This window comes from Chenopodium album, chromosome 16 (assembly GCF_948465745.1).
Source record: "Chenopodium album chromosome 16, dcCheAlbu1.1, whole genome shotgun sequence".
Classification (NCBI taxonomy): Eukaryota; Viridiplantae; Streptophyta; class Magnoliopsida; order Caryophyllales; family Amaranthaceae; genus Chenopodium; species Chenopodium album.
In genome coordinates, this window is record NC_137849.1 from 47,150,859 (window position 1) to 47,173,465 (window position 22,607).

At 32.0% G+C, this 22,607-nt stretch overlaps 1 protein-coding gene across 1 annotated transcript; it reads right to left on the reverse strand.

The window, feature by feature from the left end:
* Positions 1 to 8,769: 8,769 nt before the first annotated feature.
* On the reverse strand, positions 8,770 to 13,818 carry LOC145586761 (uncharacterized). The gene is made up of 3 exons (XM_081643669.1): positions 13,078 to 13,818; positions 9,443 to 9,578; positions 8,770 to 9,343 (listed from the first exon to the last, which is right to left on the reverse strand). Exons 1-3 carry the CDS (start codon positions 13,759 to 13,761, stop codon positions 9,015 to 9,017), a joined length of 1,149 nt encoding a protein of 382 aa, XP_081499795.1. The 5' UTR covers positions 13,762 to 13,818; the 3' UTR covers positions 8,770 to 9,014.
* Positions 13,819 to 22,607: the final 8,789 nt, after the last annotated feature.

Sequence of the window (22,607 nt, forward strand, 5' to 3'; positions counted from 1 at the left end):
TGATGATTAATCCGTCAAAAAGATGGTTTAAAACGTTATGAAGGAGAGAATAAGGAGGTTCACATTCTTGTATCTCTTTCTAAATTGTCATCAGGTCAATTAAAATCTTGTGAAAATTCGACTCCTCTCCTAGTTTCTTTCTCTTTTTCATTCACCTCATACTAATTAGGAGTAATTGAGAGAAATAGAGGGGTTAGGGTTGACGGCTATATGAAGGAATGAAGCTAATAAGACTACAAAGTTAAGCATTCTATGAACAATAATCCAAATTTTTTATGTGACAAGTTGCAAATTTAAGATATTTGGTACAAAATTCTGAAAAAAGATAGTATTTGTATCGTTGTATACTGACTAGCCTACTTCATAGTGTACTAATTTTTATTTGTTTTTTTTTCTTTTGTTTTTATATTTAGCTTAGTTAGCACAAAGCAACATATTGTAAACATGTTATATTACTCCGTACATGATGATTATGTGGTGTAGGTACAAGAATCGGTTAATAGAGATGATTGAAAATTTGACTTTTCAACTGAATTCCACATGACCTTGGAATAATGTATATAGTTATTAATGAATTTAAATAAAGGCTAATACGAAATACTTGTCCTTTGTTGGAAGCTCTGATTCTCAATCACTACTAGAATACAGGCCATTTTCGACGGACACGAAAATCCGTCAGAAATTTCCAACATAATTTTAATCCGTCGGAAAATATACCATTTCTGGCGGAAAATCCGTCGAAAATGTTATATTTTCCGACGGATATAAAATCTGTCGAAAATTTCCGACTGAAATTAATTCCGTCGAAAGTTTACGACAGAATTTAGTTAAAAAAAACCCAAAATCCTAATTAAAACGGCGCCCTTCTCCCCCCCCCATTTCACATTTCTCTCTCTCTCCTCCGCCTTTCTTCAGCTTCTCTCTCTTCTCCTCTCTTCCTCTCATCTTCTCTTTCTCTCTCCTCTCCTCCTCCCCCTTCTTTTCTCACGCCCGTTCTCTTCTCCTCTTCTCTGAATGCTTATCTCCTCTCCTCTTTTCTGATGGTGGGTTAAAGTCGTTTTTGGTAATGCTTTAAAATAAATTAATGGTTTTTAAGGTCAAATTCGACAATGAAAATGCTAGATGTAGGATTTTCATGGTCAACTTTGGCCTTATTAAACCAAGTTTGAGGTGAATTTCGAAGCTTTTTTATTTTTAAGGTACGTTTTAATGTTTTTATTTTTGTTTTTGATTTTTTTATTTAATTTTTGGGTGGTTTTAGGTGGGTGGGTTTAAGTGTCGGTTCGGTTAGGGTTTGGGTGTGTTAGGTGGCCTGGGTGGATCTGAGTTTGGGTTCGGTGGTGGTGGTGGTCTTTCGTGTTGAGGGTTTTAGGTGGGTGGGTTTGAGTGTGGGTCCGGTCAGGGTTGGGTGTTTTAGGTGGGTAGATCTGGGTTTGGTGCGGTTTGGTGAGGGTTCGGTCAGGGTTTAATTTGGGTTAAGTGGGTATGGGTTTGGGTTCGGTGGTGGTGGTGGTGGTCTTTTGTGTTGAGGGTCATTAGGTGGGTGGGTTTGAGTGTGGGTTCGGTCAGGGTTGGGTGTTTTAGGTGGGTAGATCTGGGTTTGGTGGGGTTTGGTGAGGATTCGGCCAGGGTTTGGGTTAAGTGGGTATGGGTTTGGATTCGGTGGTGGTGGTCTTTCGTGTTGAGGGTCATTAGGTGGGTGGGTTTGAGTGTGGGTTCGGTCAAGGTTTAGGTGTTTTAGGTGGGTAGATCTGGGTTTGGGGGTGGTTCGGTCAAGGTTTGGGTTAGGTGGGTCTGGGTTTGGGTTCGATGGTGGTCGTTCGTGTTGATGGTGGTCTGGGCTTAGGGTTAGGGACTAGTGGTGGTCGTTCATGGTGGTGGTGGTCGTTCGTTCTGGTGGTGGTCGTTCGTGCTGGTGGTGGTCTGGTGTATGTAGGGGATAGTGGCGGTGTTATGGTTAGTTGAGGTGGTGAAACACCGCATCGGTGGTGGTGCGGCGTGTTTTTTTTTTATTTTTTTAAAAGAAATTTTCGATGGAAATTTTGTCGGAAATTTACGACGGAATTTGTATCCGTCGGAAATTTACGACGGTTTTTTCCGGTGCCGGAAAATTTGGCAACGACGAAATTTCCGTCGGAAAAGATTGTTTTGCCTACCAACTTGTTTCCGACAACCAGTTCCGACGGAAATTTTTCAAAATAGCTTGTTTTCTAGTAGTGAATTTAAATACTCAATCTGTTTCCTTTTGTTGATTATACCTTTTTTTATATATATATATACGTACATAGTATAAAACAACATTGATTGTATTATAAGGTCAAAATAAAATTTACATTAAGATTTATAAAAATATATATCAAATGAACTAATTAAGATTTTACATAAAATTACATTTTACATTTACACAGAGGTTAAAAAATAAATAAAGGTCCCCACTACATTTGACTGTGATAAACGGCTCAAACCAACAAGTCTATAAATTTTCTAGCAGTTGCCATAAATTCAATTTATCAAATGGGACAAGCTGATAAGCTTCCTAGAGGAAGAAGAAACTGATTTTCATTTGTAGAAATAGTTTTCATTAATTAGTTAATTAATTAATTAATTAATCTGACTTACAAAGTTGATGAGTAGAAGAAACCCTTTTGCAAAGTTCCTTAAAAATTGAACTGTCTTACTACTAAAGACACTTGTTATATCCTCAGCTTTAGTAGATTATATAAAGTGTAGATACTATAACAAATTACAGCACTTTCTTTATAGTTTGTACAACAGAAAGCAAAGTATCTTTCTCGTTTCTTTTTTCTGTTTGTACATCCAGGATAACAGTATTTAATTAATTGGAAATCTAACCTCTAATTTTAGATGGCGTGCGTTATTGGATACCCGGCCATTTGCTTAATTTGTAAAGTTTTCGAGATGATATTTATATCTTTAGATCATCATTTTCCATTGTAACTCTTTAAAGTTTAAACTGTATATAAAAGGGTTTAAAACAATTGAGTTAGTGATATATATGCAATAATTGAGAAGTATATGATATGCAATTCATGATTACCAATTTACCATAGTGATCCATTTCTTATTGACTAGATTAATGCAATGAGTTATTATTGACCAAACGCACAAAATTTTATTTTTAAAACTCAGCAATTTGTGTTAATAAAGAAAAAACTATTTTGTGGCAAAAAAAAATATAAAATTTGACTTGCTAAATCAAGAAAGTGACCAAATATTTTATAGTAGAGACCTAAATTACAATTATTTAATGTAATTGTGATGAAGAGAACTGATTCGAAAAAGGCTAATTTTATTGAGAAAAACCATCCTATATATTTACATACAACATACTCAACCTTTTCTAATTATACTCAAGAACTCAAGCAACCTACCCTTTTGAATGTAAAGGTAATGATGCTAAGATTGCTAGCTTGTTTATGAAGTAGTACGTGCTCCTACCTATTGTATTAGAATTGATAGATTAAGGACCACAACAATTAAATGTATTAATTATGGGAGGTAAGCAAATTCCACAAGCCAAATTCAAGTAAAAGTTTTGTATATTATGTTACTTTATAACATTGGTTGGTAGTAAAATAAGTAGAAACAATTCACTTTAAAAGGGAAATAGAGGATAGAATAAATAATATCTAGAGAGTCACATTTTCTTAATGCACCTGGTTCTTTGATAATTGATGATTTGAATGTCTATTATACAGAATTCATCGATCTGAGTCTACATGCATGATGTGTGTTATGTTACTTACACTTACCAATATACACATACATATATATTCATGAATAACACATATATGAGTGAGTGTGTCATATACATGCCACCTTGACAAACTCAAGTAGTCAGATTTACTTATAATTAATCAGTGAATAATGTCCCCCATTATCAAGCAATACATACACCATCAAACAACCCTAATTAATTTTGACCAGCCACAAAAACTACACATATATGTGTTCTTAGATTCAAACATGAGGTTCTAAAATGACAAGAAAACAAAAGAAGTTGTAGTGTATTGAGTATATATTTAATTGCCAACGAGTATTGAATTGAGCACTGCCTTATTTCTCGTGGCTAGTAATGGTAGTAAGTCCAAAAATTCATTGAGACAATGCGATAAAATGTGCGATATATTGCATTAAAGTTAGCAGTAAGTTACTGTGATTAAAATCCAAACTACCTTAAATCACCTAAAGACACGCGTACTTCATACCATCAACCTCAATATTAAAGGTGGCAATTATACACCAAAATATGTAACTTTAATTTCCTACAAAATATAAGTTAAGATTATTATACGAGTATTTATTTATTTATAGTATGATACAATCAAATTAATATACGTGATGCGCCTTGTCTTGTGGACTGATTATCCTGCCAATTTTCTTAGTTAATATTGCATGCATGGGAAATGGGCAGAGTTACTTCATATCATCAATATTAACTCTTCTGCATGCTACGATGTTAATGTACTTGTAATTCTATTATATTGCTTGTGGAAGTCCAATTGATCTCTGCAATAAACAAAATTTGTTTATCACATATCACTGTGGGGCCTGCATTTATTGAAAAAGTTATTGATTTATTTACAAAAATGTCATGTGATAAATAAATTTTGTGTATCTCAGAGATTAACTTGTATTTACCCTTCTTGATCCTACTACAATTGTGTTAGAATATTCCAAACACAAATTTCAAAAGCTCATGTTGTACAAGTTTAGGCTAAGGAGGCCGCTTGTCACTCTAGTTGAATCCAAATCGAAGAATTAGGAAATTCTGATCCGATATAATTTGACTAAATTAGATCGCTTGCGTTATTTTTGACATGTTTGGACTAGAAAGTTCCAAAGTTTATAGTAAACTCATTAGTCATTAATGAGCATGCTCCCAAAAAAGTGCTTCATTAGTATCGTAGAAATTAAATGTACATTTTCAACCAAATACGTTTAAGAGATACTCCGTAGTATTCTATATTTCTATCTACATTTGCGTCACATGCATTGTTTTTGAGTTATAAAGTTTGAACTCATACTTTAACCTTTTATGCTTAACTGATCGAATCATCTGGTAAGAAAGAGAAGGCATTTGATTATTGGGGATGGAAAGGCTACCTATATTAACTTCAATGCGGCCCATCATATGAGTAGAATATTTTGGAAATTTTAATATAAATGTTTATGCCTAAAAATAGAATAGCATGATTGCATAAATAACTTTCTCAATGTGATCCCACTAGGATAATTAGTACCCCGTAAGATGGAGTTGAAGACACGTACCAATTATTAATGTTCACTCTAGCCAGTCCACATTTCTTGATCGATCTCCGTCCCCCACTAAGTACAGTAAGCTAGTAAGAATTATACGGAGTAATACGTTTTCATTATCTTTAACTTATAGGATTGTCACTTTTATTTTAGACACTTTAAAAATGGAGATTCTCTTATCCTTTTACCCTATTTCTTACCTTCGAAATAAAATTTATATTGCAAATAATATAAAACTATTAAGTTGAATATCCAACATGATCGTCCCATATTTTTTATGTTTATTATACTTCTTAATATCTTTAAAATATAATTGAAATCGGCTCAATTTGTCTGTGATGTTGCTAGATGGTCAATGTATTGCCGTAAATATCCTATAGGCCTAATTGAAATACTTGTACTAGTATATTTTATTCTCAATGAGCTTAATCTACTTGCCAAACCAATATAATTGAACTTGTTTATACATAAAAGATAGTGTTCATTAAGAATGGAGACAAATTATGCATCAAAAATCTAAATATACAGCAGTACTTCGTAGTAATTAAGCAGCGTTAGTTGGTATATTATACATGTAAATATGTAATAATATTAAATTAACAAGTACGTACCATTCCACATTTTACGGATCATCTATTATTTGTTGACTAGCTAGAAATATTAACTCATGCCAACATTTTATTTTATTTTTTGTTCCATTACTCTCTCTAGTCTCTAATGTTTGACTAGAAACGAGATATTCTAATAAGCAGCAAGATCAGATAGTTTAAATAGTACTCGTACTAAACATGTTTGTATAGTATGTTTTAGCGGAAGTTGATTTGCAATAATAACTCGCTGTTCACTATTATTTCCCTTGACTAATAGGCAATACGCCAATGCGTAAGAAAATGATGAGCAATGAGGTTTGTGGTGGTATCTTAAGTCGGCTAAAAAGTAGTCTACTCAAGAATGACAATCTCATTGAATCAATTGCAAGTAAGTCTGCATTTTGTGCAACATTATGCTTTTGCCAGATGTGTATTTTTATCTTTTTGGATAGGAGATTAACAATTTTCCGCGAATACTATGATAGCTAGATTTAGACATATATATATAAGCTTTTCTATGATATTGTTATATCACTTTTACGGAGTAAATAATTAGTTCTGATACGTACAAATTCTTAAATGGATCTGGTTCACACTAATTTATTGTGAACCCCCAACATTAGAGACAATATGATTGTTTTATTAATAAAAAAATAAAAAAAAAAAGTCACTAAATTAATATAAAGGTTATTATGTTGAAAAAAAAGTTAGTGTGACATTATAAAAGTTATAAGAGGTTAATTTTTTTTAATGAAATTTTTAATATAATGGTCAATATGAATAATAAAGATCGCTATGTTAAAATTAGGTCACTATTCAACATAATGTCGTACTTTAAGTTCATAATAACATTAAAGGTCACACAAATTTTTAAAAATGTGACTATGGGTCTGTTCATATTTACTAAATTGAGCTGAACTGAACTGAACTGATTGAAGCTGAACTGAACTGAACTGAACTGAACTGAATTGAGCTGAAATGAATATTTTATGTGAGAGGGAAATTAAGAGCTGAACTGAACTGAACTGATTGGAACTGAACTGAACTGAACTGATTGGAGCTGAACTGAACTGAAATTAAGTAAATATGAACAGGCCCTATGTTTGAAATAAGGTTACTATATTAAAATTAGGGGTCACTATGTTGAATATAATGTCAGTTACGTGGGTATAAATCTTAGGTCCACCAGGTCCACACAAGATTTTCTGGCATATACGATGACAGTTTTCGTAATATATGGCAAGATAACATACAGGTATATTTTGAGGATTTTAATTAGGGGGAAAAAAATCTCAATTAATAAACAATGGGCCTGTTAGAATAGGCCTGATCATGGTCTGGGCCAAGTCTTGGCTAAAAATGGCACATTCTGGCAAAGCTTCGGGTTGGGTCAGGCTACCCATTCAACCTATAAATAACTTGTTTTCATCTATGTTTTGTTATTCAGTTCTAAATAGCAACTTTTCTTTTTTACTACGGTATCCTACGCGCGCGATGCGCGCGAAAAAGTTAGCTCTTGCATAGAAGTTGTATTAGCGAGTAGTCACACCTTTGGTTTGGGTGATAGATCTGGTAGTTTTAATACGTACTATTTGGTTATGTGCCTATATAGTGGTTTTGTAGAAATATAAAAAAGCCACCAAAATCTTAAATGATAATTATTTTTTAAAACCCTCAAAAGTTTGACAGTATTATTTCAAAATTATTATTAAATAATATTTAATTGATTTGCATCCCTTCATATCTTAATCTAGTTTAGAACTCTTAATTGATTTGCATGATTCAATAATACTTAACGTATTTTTCTTCAAACGAATTTTTTGTGAGCTTGGTCATACGGAGTAATAATATGTGAAATGTTCGTTGTAGCTAAAAACTTAATAATGTAAGTTCAATGTTCTACAACCATCTAATATCTATATCTATATCTAATAATAAAGCAATAACCACTTAGTTATATTTTTCCTCTTAAATTCTCTCCATATTTAATACATTTTTTTTTCTATCATCGATTTCCTTCGATTTTAGGATTTTAAAGTTATTTATACCTCTTGATAACATCTGCTTAAATATCATTATTTAATATGAATGTCATTTAAATTCCACGTTGTTTATGTGTGTACCATCAAATAATGTACAATTAAAAAGCTAATAAACAATAAAAATATTTGTAATAATTAAAGGACAACAAAATTGTAAATAAGAAGAGCAACCATGAAGGAGTAAAAATAAATCATCTCGTGGAAATAAACAAAGTCTTCGTACATACAATTTTTTTTCCTTTTTAAATAACAATAATAACATATGAAGCACAAAACATTATACTTTAAAAAAAGGCATTACAAGTTTTGTTAAAAAAAACTTTGTATTAATTGATGGTATGTTTAATGAGAAAAAAAAAAACCTAATTAAGTATATTAATGAGAGTAAACATATTAATGAGGGTAAAAAAGTAAATATACATTTTTATACACAATTTTGTACATATTTTTGAGGGTATATTTGGTAGCACACTATTCCTAAGAGTTATTTTCTACTTTTTATAAGGTAGGGATAGGGAAGTTGAGTTAAATTTAACTCTAGGTTTTTAAAATTTGGGTTGGGCTTGAAAATTGAGACCAAAAAATCTGCCCAAACCGGATATTGAACTACTCGGGTCGCTGTTGATAAGCTCTAGTTAGAGTAACCCAACTTGAAATAGTTTGATCAAGGTAATTTATTATTCGAATTTAAATGTTTTGATTTTGACTTGAATCGAATTTTATTTGTCTGAACTAACTTTAATCCAAAATTCAATTTTCTCCTACCCAATCATATTTTTGTTGTTTTGTTCAATAACTTGTTTGCCAAGTGCTGCTCTTCATTTAACTTAGTACATTATGAAAGAAATTGGTATATATATCCACTCAAAAAAGCTTATATATATATTAGATATTAGCATCATATTCATACAAAGTCCTAGCTATATGCATATTACTAAACTAAGCAATGGTGCATACATAGCATACTTTTTATTGCACTTTCTTCATCTCATTTTCTTCTTCTTCCCTCTTATATATGTACATGTAACAAACTAATCCGTAGACACTCGTAAATTCGTAATAGTCAAATTAATTCATGACAATATATATTTTTTTCTTGAAGTTACTCATTGCATCCACAAAAATCACTCAAAACCTCATCCAACAAATCACTTAACACCTCATCTTCCAATTCAACTCCTAATTCTGTTTTTTCCTCCTCAAACTTGTTCCATTCTCCTAGCTTTCTCATGCACTCTTTTTTCTCCATCAAACTTTCACTTCCTCGTTTAAACCAACAAAATCCCCTACTCGAGTTAGCTTTACTCTTAACCTCGATTGGTTGCTCTTCTTCTTCTTCTTCTTCTGAGTCTGAGTCTGTTTCGCCGTCATCATGGACACCAGCCAAGTCCTCGAACCATTGGATGCTTTGAAGAAGTCTTTGCTTCGTTCCTACATTCATCCATGAATAAATTTTCGCTATTAGGCTAATGGTAACGATTTTATAACTAGGAAGACATGTTAATTAGAGTGTATTAGAAATAAGCTTACTTTCCATATTAGCCATTTTTTGGTCAAAAGATAAAGGTAACTCTTCTTCTGAGACTTCATCTCTAAATGGAGAGTTAAGAACAGAAATTGGACTTTGTTGCTCTGTTCCTTCTTCACTTCCTATGTTATGCTTATCCTGTAATGACATAAAGATTGCAACATTTTTTGTTACAACATACTCCATAATAAGCATAATAATAGATAAAGCAATCTAAGTCGCTAATCCAAAGACACAATTAAACCACCATGTTCTGATTTGATCCGAGTAGATAAGTATTATTATAGATAAGCAACAAATAAAGTCATTATCAAAATATATGTACAACGTTTAGAATTTATAACAAAATCACACGTCATTATAACTAACATGTTATATCTAGCGAAATCCAAAACCGCAATTTAAAGGATAGTTTTCAAATGGCTACAATAAAATTGTAGTCATTATACTAGATTAAATCTCAACCATTAATTAAAATTTGACTAATCTAAACCTTTAATTGGGATGACTTTTTTACAAAATAAAAAAAAAAAAAAAAAAAAAGCAAACTACACGTTTTTATTTACAGTTTTTATCCTTCAATCATACTCTGTACTTTGTTTTGCTCCGTTCTCCTTAGCAATCCCACCTTATTGATCAAGGATTTATATTTGCAATTACTTTTTTTTTTTTAATTTTTATAATGAAAATAGATTACAATTCCTCATACGTAGTACATGGGATGATGGGAGTTGGATGATTTTAATTTTTTTAAAGGCATACATGATGATGATGATGAATGTTTAATTTGGGTGGGAAACAATCCAAGTTATTAAATCTTAATTGTATAATCATCTGTGTTTACATTATGTCTATCAGCTTATATGTATATTTGATGAAGATGTCCTTTAATTTGTAGGTTGAGAAATCATAAATGGTGACAACCCAATTTATTTTTAGTATGAAAGACAAACAGTTTAGTTTTTTTTTTTTTTTTTTTTTTTTTTTTTTTTTTTTTTTTTTCCAGTTATATTTTATGTCAAAAACAACTATATGAACGGACTAGATTGATTCATTAAATTTAAAGGGTCAAGGTTGAAAACAGTTACAATGACTACATTTTTATTGTAGCCATTGAAAAGTCTTCCTTTCCTAATTACTTGTATGTCCTACAAAATTAATTATGAATCATTGTATAGTTAGGGATGGACTACAAGATATGTAGCATGTTACTTTGCTAAAGGAAGGATCGGATGTAATATAAAATTCCTACAAAAATGTCTGAAACAGTAAGATAGATATAATCCCAACAACTGTATATTATGTTGAACCAGCAAGATAATGCAAGCAGGTCAACTAAGCAACGCGCTAATTCAAAACAAAAGGACAAAGGGTGACCCATGATTGTTTATAAGCTCAATTCCAAACATGTACTGCTTGCTTGACTTATTGTCATGTTACTTTCAATGGCACCCCTTACCCTCAACCACCAGACACTTGCACTCCTTATGCTTCTCAATTTTAAGTCGGGTTAACGTCGCCTTCTCTATTACATGTAATCGATACGGGTTACTTTGGGTCGTATTCAAGTGATGAGTAATGTTGGTTTTAATCAAAATCTGATGAAGTCATTTTTAAGTCATAATATAATAGTTTATGTTTTAACATCACGTTTAATTATGGGGTATACTGAGTCAAATTCGATTCTTATTATCATAATGTCACTAAATTTCAAGTGTAACTTATTAATTAGTCAAGTTAGTTTCATCATCTAATTAATTAAAAAAGAAAACAAAAAGACCTTTGTTTCATGGACCGCAGTTGCATGAGTATAATTGGACATCAATCAATCAATCAATCAATCAAAGCCTTAATCCCAAAAGTGGGGTCGGCTAACATGAACCAAATTTGATTATTCCGTGTAGTCATCAACATAAATCTTTCTCCTCCATCCCTTACGATCCAAAACTTCATCCTCACGTAAATCCATGCACTTCATATCCTTCCTCACTCCTTCCAACCAAGTCATCTTTGGTCTCCCTCTTCCTCGTTTAATCCCTCCATGGTCCCACTCTTCCACTCTTCGCACCGGTGCACCCTCGGGTCTCCGTCTTACATGTCCAAACCAACGCAGACGATTTTCCCTTAATTTATCTACAATGCCCGCCACACCTACTTTCTTGCGAATAACCTCATTTCTGATTCTATCTCTTAAAGTGTTTCCACACATCCACCTTAACATGCGCATTTCCGTAACCTCCATCTTTTTAATATGCTCTTTCTTAGAAGCCCAACATTCTGTACCATAGAGCAACACTGGTCTTATGGCAGTCCTGTAGAATTTTCCCTTCAACTTTAAGGGAATGCTGCGGTCGCATAGCACTCCCGTGGCCGCTCTCCATTTAAGCCACCCTGACTTAATCCTGTGGGTCACGTCTTGATCAATGTCACCATTCTTCTGGATGATCGACCCTAGGTACTTAAAACATTCACTCATGGTCAAATCCTTTCCATCCAAACTCACCACTTCATTGCTTGTCCCCCTCTGAGTGCCAAAACGACATACCAAATATTCAGTCTTACTTCGACTTAGCTTAAACCCTCTAGATTCCAACCTTTGCCTCCATTGCTCCAACTTGACATTAACCCCATCCTTAGTCTCATCCACCAAAACGATATCATCTGCGAACAGCATACACCATGGAACCTCATCTTGAATTGGTCTAGTTAATTCGTCTAGAACCGTTGCAAAAAGAAAAGGGCTTAATGCAGACCCTTGATGCAATCCGATTGTAATAGGGAAATCTTTTGTCAACCCTCCGCATGTCCTCACATTTGTTGACACATCCCGATACATATCCTTAACTAGGTCTACATACCTTCGTGGGATACCTTTCTTCAACATTGCCCACCAAAGTATCTCTCTTGGCACCTTGTCATATGCCTTCTCTAAATCAATAAAGACCATATGAAGATCTTTCTTCTTTACCCTATAAAACTCCATCATTTGTCTTATCAAATGGATTGCCTCCATAGTAGATCTCCCAGGCATAAAACCAAATTGGTTATCTGAAATGCTTGTGCATGCCCTCAACCTTTGTTCAATCACCCTTTCCCACAACTTCATAGTATGGCTCATAAGCTTAATTCCTCGATAGTTATATTGTACAATATTTATGAACCACAAAAGTTTTGGGGAGCAAAAAGTGCACAAAATTAAATATGTAAATTATAATTGTTGTCAATGAGTTGTCTTGGCTTATCTAACTAGTAACAAACAATAATTAGCAGGTTCAAATCTCCTCTTCCCTACTATAATGTGTGATTTATAATACTTCTTTGCAATTCAGTGTCGAACTTATAAATTTTAATCATCAAAAACAAAATAAATAGCATTTCAAAAATACATCAATACAATTATACCTAGTATTTTCTAATTATCATTAATTAAAAAAAAATCTACTTTTATAATTAGCCACATTATAATTTCTAACAAGTACCAACCATAAAACTTTGGCAAAAATCAAAAGTAGCACACCATGTGCACATAATTAAAAAAGTGGACACCCTCCAAATATGTCAATTTTTCAATCGTATCCTCTAAAAAAAACCAAAGCCAAAAAAAAAAAAAAAAAAAAAAGTGAATAGAAGTCGTTACCTCTTTGGACCCCACTTCAGAATCCGATGCACCATCAACACCAACGTCGTCCCAATTTTCACCCTCTTCATCACCGGAATCACCCATACAACACGGTAACTCCTCCTCTTCCACCACCGTCTCTGCCGCGGTAAATTCACTTTCACCCCAACTCATTTCCGATCCATCATTACTGTTACTACCACTACTACCACTATTATTATTACTATTACTATTCGTGGGCGCGTCATTGGCGGGCCCCACGTCATTATCATCCAACGGCTGACAATGACGGGATTCCACCTCTTCCTCTTCCTCCTCGACGACTCGAAACGATTTCCACCGTAGGATATCCTTGACTCGAACCGTGACCACCATTATCTTACTACTCCTTACCTCACCGGATAATTTAGTATCCGATCTCTTTGTTGTCTTCTTGTTGCGCAACCTTTCTAACAACCTCTTAGAAACACTCCTATGCAACGTTAACGGCGTTGCGGATGTATTGTTGTGGAAGCTCTTAACCGCCATAAGAAGCTTCTGGAATGAGGTTAACGCTGCTCGTGATCGACTCCGGCTCCTAGGGAGGGTACTAGCCACCTCCGCTGATAACGCGGGTTGATTATTACCATTATTATTATTATTACTATTACTATTACAATCTTGTAAGAAATCTTTGAGCATTCTTCCATTTTTTGTTGCCATTTTTTTTTTTTTTTTTTTGGAGGAGATAATGTAAGAGTAAGTTAAAGATAAGTGTAGGAAAAAAAGAGAGGGAAATGAAGGGTATGTATAGAGGAGAGAGAAAAAGAAAGAGGGAGGTACTTTCTTTTTCTTTTTTCTTTTTTTTTTTTTTAATTGTTAATTATTTAAGTTTTAATTAAAAAAAAATGAAATGAAGCATGTAATTTAGTGAAATAGGTAAGAAGATGCTAATTAAGTGATTAACATGGAAAAAGATGATTAGGAAATGACATTTTGGTAGGTGAAGGAAATGTACCTTTGGAATTTAACATGAACAAGGCCACGTGTGGTGTTTGTTCAAAGAATTTACTAATTTAGTGGATGTGATAAGTATCTTGTTAATTAGCTTAATCACTTACATAATTACCTAGGAAAATGACAATCATGTTTTATAAAACTTGATCATGATTAATTATTATAGTGGTGGAGGACCATAATTGTTTCATCAAGTCATCATCACCTAAGTTGATAATTTTTAATCCATTTAATTAAACTTTTTATAAAATTGTGTCTTAATCGGACATTACTCCCACTATTTATACAATTATTGATTGTGTTGATAATTTGTGATTGACTAGAAACATTAATTTGAAATTTTGAACCTTTCTTTGGACGCTCATATATATAGACAATAATATAATTGATGGAAAATTGGAAACAAATTTGCACTTGAGTTATTAATAATGTGAAGTATAGTACATACTTGTTGCACAATAGCTATAAGTGAAATATGTTTTTTTTCTAATTTAATACTCGAGTCGGTTTATTACCATTAATACTAATTTGTTGTATTATACATTACCTTAATTTTGAGGCATAAAAAAACTAATTTTCAATTGAAATTTTGATGAGTATTAATACTTTAGCCTCATGAATTAAAGGTTATGGGATCAAATTAAATCTCATTAGGAGTTCGTTGGGTGTGGGGATTTCTTCATCACTCCTTGCTTTTGAAAAAAAAATGTCATAGAGCTTATATTTTCATCATCGCCAAAAATAAGAACCTTGTACTTTTCCACATATATTCGTTCCTTTTAGTACATACGTAATGTAATTAAAACTTTTAGTATACTTCATATGTCATATACATCTATCCAAAGCTAACCATAATTATTAATTCAAGTATTGTTGATGACTCAAGCCCTAAATTTTATATTCAAAATCTTGTATGTATTAGGTTAAAATGAACAATATACAATTAAGTTACAACAAAGCTATGATTGTATACAATATTCATTTGAAAATTAAAATGTGAAAAAGACATTAATGCCAAAGAAGTGTGTACGTGGGAATGATATGGGGGAGTAGAACTGTAGAACCGTGGATGCTTCTTAGTATTGGAAGCTTGTAATTAAGTATTTACTTTTGTTTTTTTTTTTAGAACTACAAACAAACTTTGTCCATATTATTATTGGCATTTATATATGAATTATAAAAACATGTTACTACTATTTAAGATTTTCTTTTTTACAAAAAAAAAAAAAAGTGAAGATAAAAAAACTACAAGTTGGTCATAGGATACGTTAATGGACGGAGTATAATGTAACAACAACGTACCAAACAAACAATATAATTAATATTTAATTAACTTAATATATGATAGTATTTTTTGTTTATTAAGGTCAATGGTGAGGTTTACTTTATGATTTTTTACAAAGTATGGGAATATCCTTATCTTAACTCGAGAGTTTGACGCCTTTCCCCTTGATCAGCAACAGTTAACTCTACTGCTCAGATTTTGTCTGATAATATGTCGAGTTAATTTTAATATAGTTCACCTATCCATCCCGTGGCAGATCCAGAATTTTTAACTAGGGATAGCATTGAGGCATTGAATAATAAGAGAGAAAAACGCGTATGGTATATTATCGTTAATGAGCCTTTAAATTTTAAACATTTATTTTGGTAGTTAAATTTTCATTTTGCAAATATGGAATAATTTATATTTTAGTTATCAATATAATACAATGATCAAATTAAAAGTATTCTATATGTTCAATAGATTACCTTTCTATGTATTTCGTATTCATCATTCACAAGTTTAAAAGCTACTTTATATATGTTAATTTATACTAGTATATACAATAACTTTTCTTAATTGCTTTACTCATTTATAACTAAATTATAAATAAATTACTTAATTACCAAATATGTGCATTGAAATAAAAGAGCAACAAAATGGGAAGAATTTCATCAAATGAACTAACAAAAAAAATTTGTATGATTGGTGTCATCTACGTACATACGCATGGTGATTAAAAAACTATTAAAGTATGAGCATATTTATTTATAATTTTAAAATCATAAATTTTATTACTTGATTTTTCATAAATTAAATGAAAGATTTCAAAAAAAAAAAAATGGTTGAATGCATATATAATTACTTATGCTTACATAAAGTAGAAGTAGAATTTCATAAGCAAAAGTTTGGAAAAAAGGGAAAAAAACAAGACAACCTAAGAGACCTGTTGTTAGACACAACTGGTCTCTTTTACTATAAAACTGAAGCAAAGGAAATTGGTGGTATGGGCCCTACGGGGTACAGTGAATTAGTGAATATGCTATGGGCCTATTGGCTGATCAAAGAGATCGCCTATGCATAATAACAGGATCAAAACTGTATTTTTTTTTCCTCTTTTCATGTGCTACCCCTTGTTACTTCCTAGGTCCACCAGTGTATCCACCTATGTACAAGTAATTGGTCCACCTCTACTTATGAAGTGATTAAAGATTAATAGTTTTTCGCCGACTCAGGCCTATTTAGTAATCAGTATGTTGTAGGTAAGTTGATTACGTAGTTATTCCCTTTGTTCATAATTAGTTGTCGTATTGTTATAATTTGTTGAGATTTAAATACGAAGATTGAAATGGAGATGAGCAGATCCATGTAAACGAGAAGGTGAGTTTAAACCACTATTAGATAGGCCTAATAGTTTAATTAAAGGTCTACTATTCAAAAAGTTTGCCATAAGCAAATTACTAACGAGCTCACATGAATTTACTTCATTTCCAACACCAATATCAACTCTTTGTATTTATACGTCCTTTACTTGTCTCAATAAGTTGTTCATATTTTTACGTTTTTGTTAAATGCTACAAGTATATTTTATTTTGGTATATATAAAGGAAAAATATATTCGTGTAATAATTCATATATATATATATATATATATATATATATATATATATATATATACTCCCTTAATGATATGGTTTACAATAGTGAAATTGAGTAATCAAATTAGAGAATCTTAGTGTGGATAGAAGTTTGTGCAGCGGATGCGTGCAAAACATGCTTGCTCAGACATTGGAAGCATCTCCTGGTGTTTTGAGCTACACTCCAATCTATGTTTCCATTTCAATTTGCAAATCTTTCAGTGATTTGAATTAGTACATGATAGTATTAATAGACCAATTACATTACCACTTCATTAATGTTTTCAAACTTCTTGTTTTGCATGAAATGAATAATATTTAATTGTGTTTGCAAAACTAGAGGGATTACTAGCTTTTACTTTGTTTTTAAGTTGTTTGGGTTGGTAAAGTCTGTTTAAGTTGTTGTTTTTTTTTTTTTTTTGGGGGGGGGGGGGGTTATCGGGTATAAGGGTAATTCGGATATCCCGGCCTATTTTACGTGGTTCACTTATGATGAGTTAGCAATGTTCATGGACAAGAGAGATGAGAGTCCTATACAAACAACTACATATTAACTAACTAACTAAGATAAATATAACAAACGATTCAATACAATACCTCCAAATTCATAAAACGAAAAAAGGTCGAAAATAAGCCAAATAAACGATAGAAAATCGTGATAGTTGTTCGAAGCTCTTATTGAATAAACGCATATTTTAACAATTTGGGCGTGTCATCTGTTTGTGTTTATCCAAGGAAGAGTGTATGTACTCACGCTTAATTGACTATTGGTAAGTACAAATGTGCAGTATTATGTGTCGTCCCCACATTGGACGATAAAGTAAAAAAATTCACTTTAATTATAACCTAAGTGAACTACTCTTATGTCAATCGTTATTAGGAAGAAACCTCACTTTGTTTTATGTTAGTTGATTTCTTCTCAAGTGTCTCCTCATTTTTTAATGTAGGTGGAATGGATTCGGCAAAAGGACATGGAGACCCAAAGATTGGGAAAAGTAGGAAAATGTTTAAATTACCATTGATGTTCAAATATAGTAAATACTTACTATATTTTTTGTAAACTACTCATTATTTATTCATTGCACATTACCACTTACAATTAAATATGCATTGATCTTATTTTATAAATATTCTATTTTCACTCTTTATCCGATCTCAATCTATTCCCAAATCTACATTCCCACAAAACAGATGCTCCTTATAATCCAAAATGACATTGAGTCAATAAGCTAATTTTTAACTTCAAATTTCAATCAAACATGCACTCTTGTTTGTGGGATTACTTGATAAAACTTTAATCTTACGCACTCACATTATACTCCATAAATAATCAACAATTAACAAATGTAATTGCTATAGGAATGTGAAATTTTATCAATAACCCAGTTCAACAAGCGAATTTTATTTTTTATTTTTTATTTTTTTTTATATTTGCTGATCACAAACTATTGGGTCAGTCAAGCCTGACCAAATAGTTCATGCGGTGGAGGAGATGATGATATGATAAAGATGATGATGACGACGATGACAGCAATGGTGGATCTCCTTCTCTCCCTGTAGGCGACGATTACGATGACGACATCAATGGTGAAGGAGAGAAGCGAGGTCATTCATGGCGAAAGAGAGAGAAAGTTTAATTCTCGGATTTTTCGAAAAATGCCCAAAAAATCGAATTGTGGCTTTCTTATGTGATGTATAATTGTTGAAATTGTTTGTCCCATATGATTGTATGTTAATTTGTGAGCATTTTAATGACAAATGCATGTATTTTGGTTGAGAAATGAGCAAGTTATGTTATATCCATGACCTTTAGTACGAGCTCTTCAATGAGATTCCGCCATTGTTATTGTAACACCCCAATAATTCTCTCTTTAAACCTATAAATACCCTGAACAAAATCCAAGAGAATTACTGACGTGCTACTGCCACGTATTCAAACGTTAAGGCTATTTCAGATTTAGCAGCGGAAAAACTAACTCAGTTGAAAATAAGTTTTAAAACCAACGATCAAAACCAATTAAGTCTTACAACTTGGAACCATTAAGGCCCTTATTCAAAACCCAGTAAAAGTGGTAAATAAAACAACCATAGTTTAAATAAGTTCAAAAGTAAGAAATTACATAAACTTTGAATGGTAACCAACACTCCACTCAAAATCCCACCACCTTGATGCAAGTTCTGAATATATAAAAACCTGTGGTTAATCAGCTCCCCAATATTACAATAAGTGTAAAAATTGAATCATTACAGGGTCATTGAAAAGCGAAGGCCACGACCAAAGAAATACACACAAAAGCAATCAATCAGCAAAGCTGAGTACATACGAGCTGCGAAATATAGTAAGAAATCCCTAGCATGCTACTAATAATCAAACATCACGCATCATTAAATTATAGACTCAACACACGACTCAACTATCAGTTTTAATAAGACTTCACTAGTTAATAGTAGCTAACTCATTTTATTTTGTTCATTGGATTAAGCAATAGACAAAGTTGTCCATCCCATGCTCTATTTGGAACCTCAATAAAAGAAAAACCCCATGCCTTCTTTCGGAAATATCAATAAACATCCAATGGCCACGGGCGCGACTCCGTGACCATAGCTAGTATGAGATTTCATCTAAGTCCTAGTTTTTGAAAAGTATTTGAAACAAGAGACTCGTAGATTAGACGACCTCTAGAAAAGTGCATGGCTAATACCCCGTGTACCCCAACCCCTGATTGTCATTACTCTAGATGTGCACCAATCCAGAGTTTTATTGCTCATCCATCTTGAACTTTACGTGATTTACAGGTTTAAACTTGGTGATGACTCGTATGCAAATAATACAATCAATCAAATATCAAATCATCCAAGCAATCCAAGTTTCCAATTCAATTTTTAATTTATTAGTGACAAACAATATTTATTATTGATTCCTTTAACTACCTCAGTGTATAAACACCTTAAATGCATAAAGCACCCCAAACCTTAACCTCGTCTTTTGGAGACTTTAATTCTTCCTTTACTCATTCAATATCAATAATCATGAACGAGTAATAAAATAATTCATTCCACATGCTCACATACATTTGCCTCTAAGCTCATCTTGCAAAATAACGCATAAACAATACATACAAGGTAAATTATACACAACATACGAAAATCACAATGTATAACCAAACAATTGAGCCCAATCTTCTCTATACATGATACTAAGTTCTCGATACGTCCCTAAACATGCTTCTAAAGGCAAGGTTTCGTAACTTATACGTACCTTGAGAAATGAATTGGTATGCCACTTTACCAACTAGAAACACCTTCTATGAGGTCCTCTCCTAAACCAAACAACAAAATCTCAATCAATACCCAAACAACCAAATTTACAGCAATACTAATTTACTTTAAAACCTTCAAAATCCAGTTAAACACCACTTTAAAACCTCCCTTTAATTAGAATCAAAAGCTTATATATAATTCTTTATATTTCCTCCATAAAAACCTTAAAATACACCTTTATACATAAAATTACAGCAAGTTTAAAACTTTATAAAAATCTGAAAATTTATTCTATACATGAAATCTTACAATTATAATAATCTTTGAAATACCAATATTATATATTAAGTTAGTAGGCTTTAAACCCAAAAATTCACCAATTTAATGTAATTAGAGGCCTCAAAATAATAAACAAAAATCTGAAAATCTAATCTTGAAACTATTCTTCAAAATTCAATGCTTCAAACTTACAAAATAACCCCAACAATTATTTGTAGAAACTAAAATCATGAATTGATGAAATTACCTCAAATAAAACCCAAAATTAAAACTTTAACAAATCTGAAAATTGGTTTTAATCATCAAAAATATAATATTAACATAATATAATCACTATATATTTAAATAACTTGACTAACACGTTTTTAAGCCCTAAAACCATAAAAATCAAGTTTTAAACCCTTATTTTCTTAATTAAATAAATCTGAAATTTTAGTCACTAAATTAAACATAGTATAATTCATAAATTTGTAATCTTTTACAATTCATATACATAATCAAATCATAATAATAACAATTTAAGAACAAAAACTCAATAAAGATTAAAACTTTAATCAATTTAACAAAAGAAAAGAAAGAAGAAGGGTAGGAAGGCCAGCCACGTGGTGGCTGGGCTGGTGGTCGGCTGATCGGAGGTCTCGGGCGACAGGTGGTGCACCGAACTTCTAGGCGGCAGTGAGTGAAAACTCACGTAAAGAGGGAAAAGAAAGAAAGAAAAATGAAAAAGAAAAGAAAAATAAAGGAAAAAGAAAAATAAAGAAATAAAATAAAGAGAAGAGAATTTACTAACCTTTTTGTGTGGGAAAAATTTTGGGGATGTATGGGGTATTTATAGGAGAGAGAAGATTGGGCCTCATGAAATTAATGGGTCAATTAACTGAATAACAATGGACTAGGCTTTGTTCGTTTGGACATAAATTGTAGAATGAAAATGCATAAAATAATTTGTACCAAAATAATTTTCGACCCAAATTAATAATTTGAAAATTTTGAAATTAAATTCTGGAAAAATACAAATAATTATTATAAATAAAATAAAATTTCATTTATAAAATATTTAAAAAATACGGGGGATTACAATCTACCCCTCTTAAAAGAAGTTTCGTCCTCGAAACTTAACCCAAAAACCATAATTTCTCCAAAACCATTCAAACTTTTGTGTTTTGTATTGCTGTAAATTGCTTGACCTCAACATGTATACCCAACAAATTGAACTTTATACTCAATAAACTCATACTTGGCCAAAGTTTACATACTTTAATAGCATGCAAACACAATACTACTATGCAATTACGAGGAAAAATCATGCAAAATTAAGTAATAAATAGCATGAATTAGGTAAAAAGCGCAAAATTATATCACATTCTACCCCTCTTAAAGAAAAGAGTTACGCCCTCGTAACTCACCTCAATAAAAGGGTTTAAAACTTGACTAACATAATATAATTTAAATATAATAAACTCATACTTGGCCAAAGAGAATATCATATATGATATTATAATTGGATGATATCCTCTATTGCGCTATATGATATCATTTATGATTATGTTTATGATATCCTTTACTGGCTTGATGAAATTCCTAATTGGATAGGATATCATCCAGCCAATAAAGAATATAAAAAATCTACTTTTTCAGTTCGCACTGACACAATACCTTCTCTTTACGAATTTAGCAACTATCACCAATTAAATTAACGGTTCACAAAAGAACTACGGAGTACAAGTTACTACTCATTAACGTATTCTAGAGTAAACATTTATTATTATTATTTTTTTGGAATCGTTTTAGAGTAAGGGGCCGTTTGGTTCGCCTAAGGGAATCGGAATGGAATGAAGAAAGGAAATCAAAGAGAATGGAATGAAACCCATTCTTTTTAACATGTTGTGTGGTTTAAAAAAAAACACCCAAGAATCACACCACCACAGCACCACTACAACACAACCACAACTCCTCCAATTTCAACAATTGTATATTCATATTCCAATAAACGATGTCTTGAATTCCTGATTTTGGTATGCTGGTGTATATTTTCTGAGTTTGAACTTAACAAATTGGTTCTTTTGGTGGTTGATATTAAGCCAGGACGACATTCACTATCAAGGTCGCGA

Bases quoted from the DNA above. Each gene is read 5' to 3' on its own strand.
- LOC145586761 (XM_081643669.1), bottom strand. From the start codon at position 13,761: ATGGCAACAAAAAATGGAAGAATGCTCAAAGATTTCTTACAAGATTGT. The intron at 9,579-13,077 runs GTAACGACTTCT...ATGTCATTACAG, and splicing joins CTGAAGTGGGGTCCAAAGAG to GATAAGCATAACATAGGAAG. The intron at 9,344-9,442 runs GTAAGCTTATTT...GGATGAATGTAG, and splicing joins AAAAATGGCTAATATGGAAA to GAACGAAGCAAAGACTTCTT.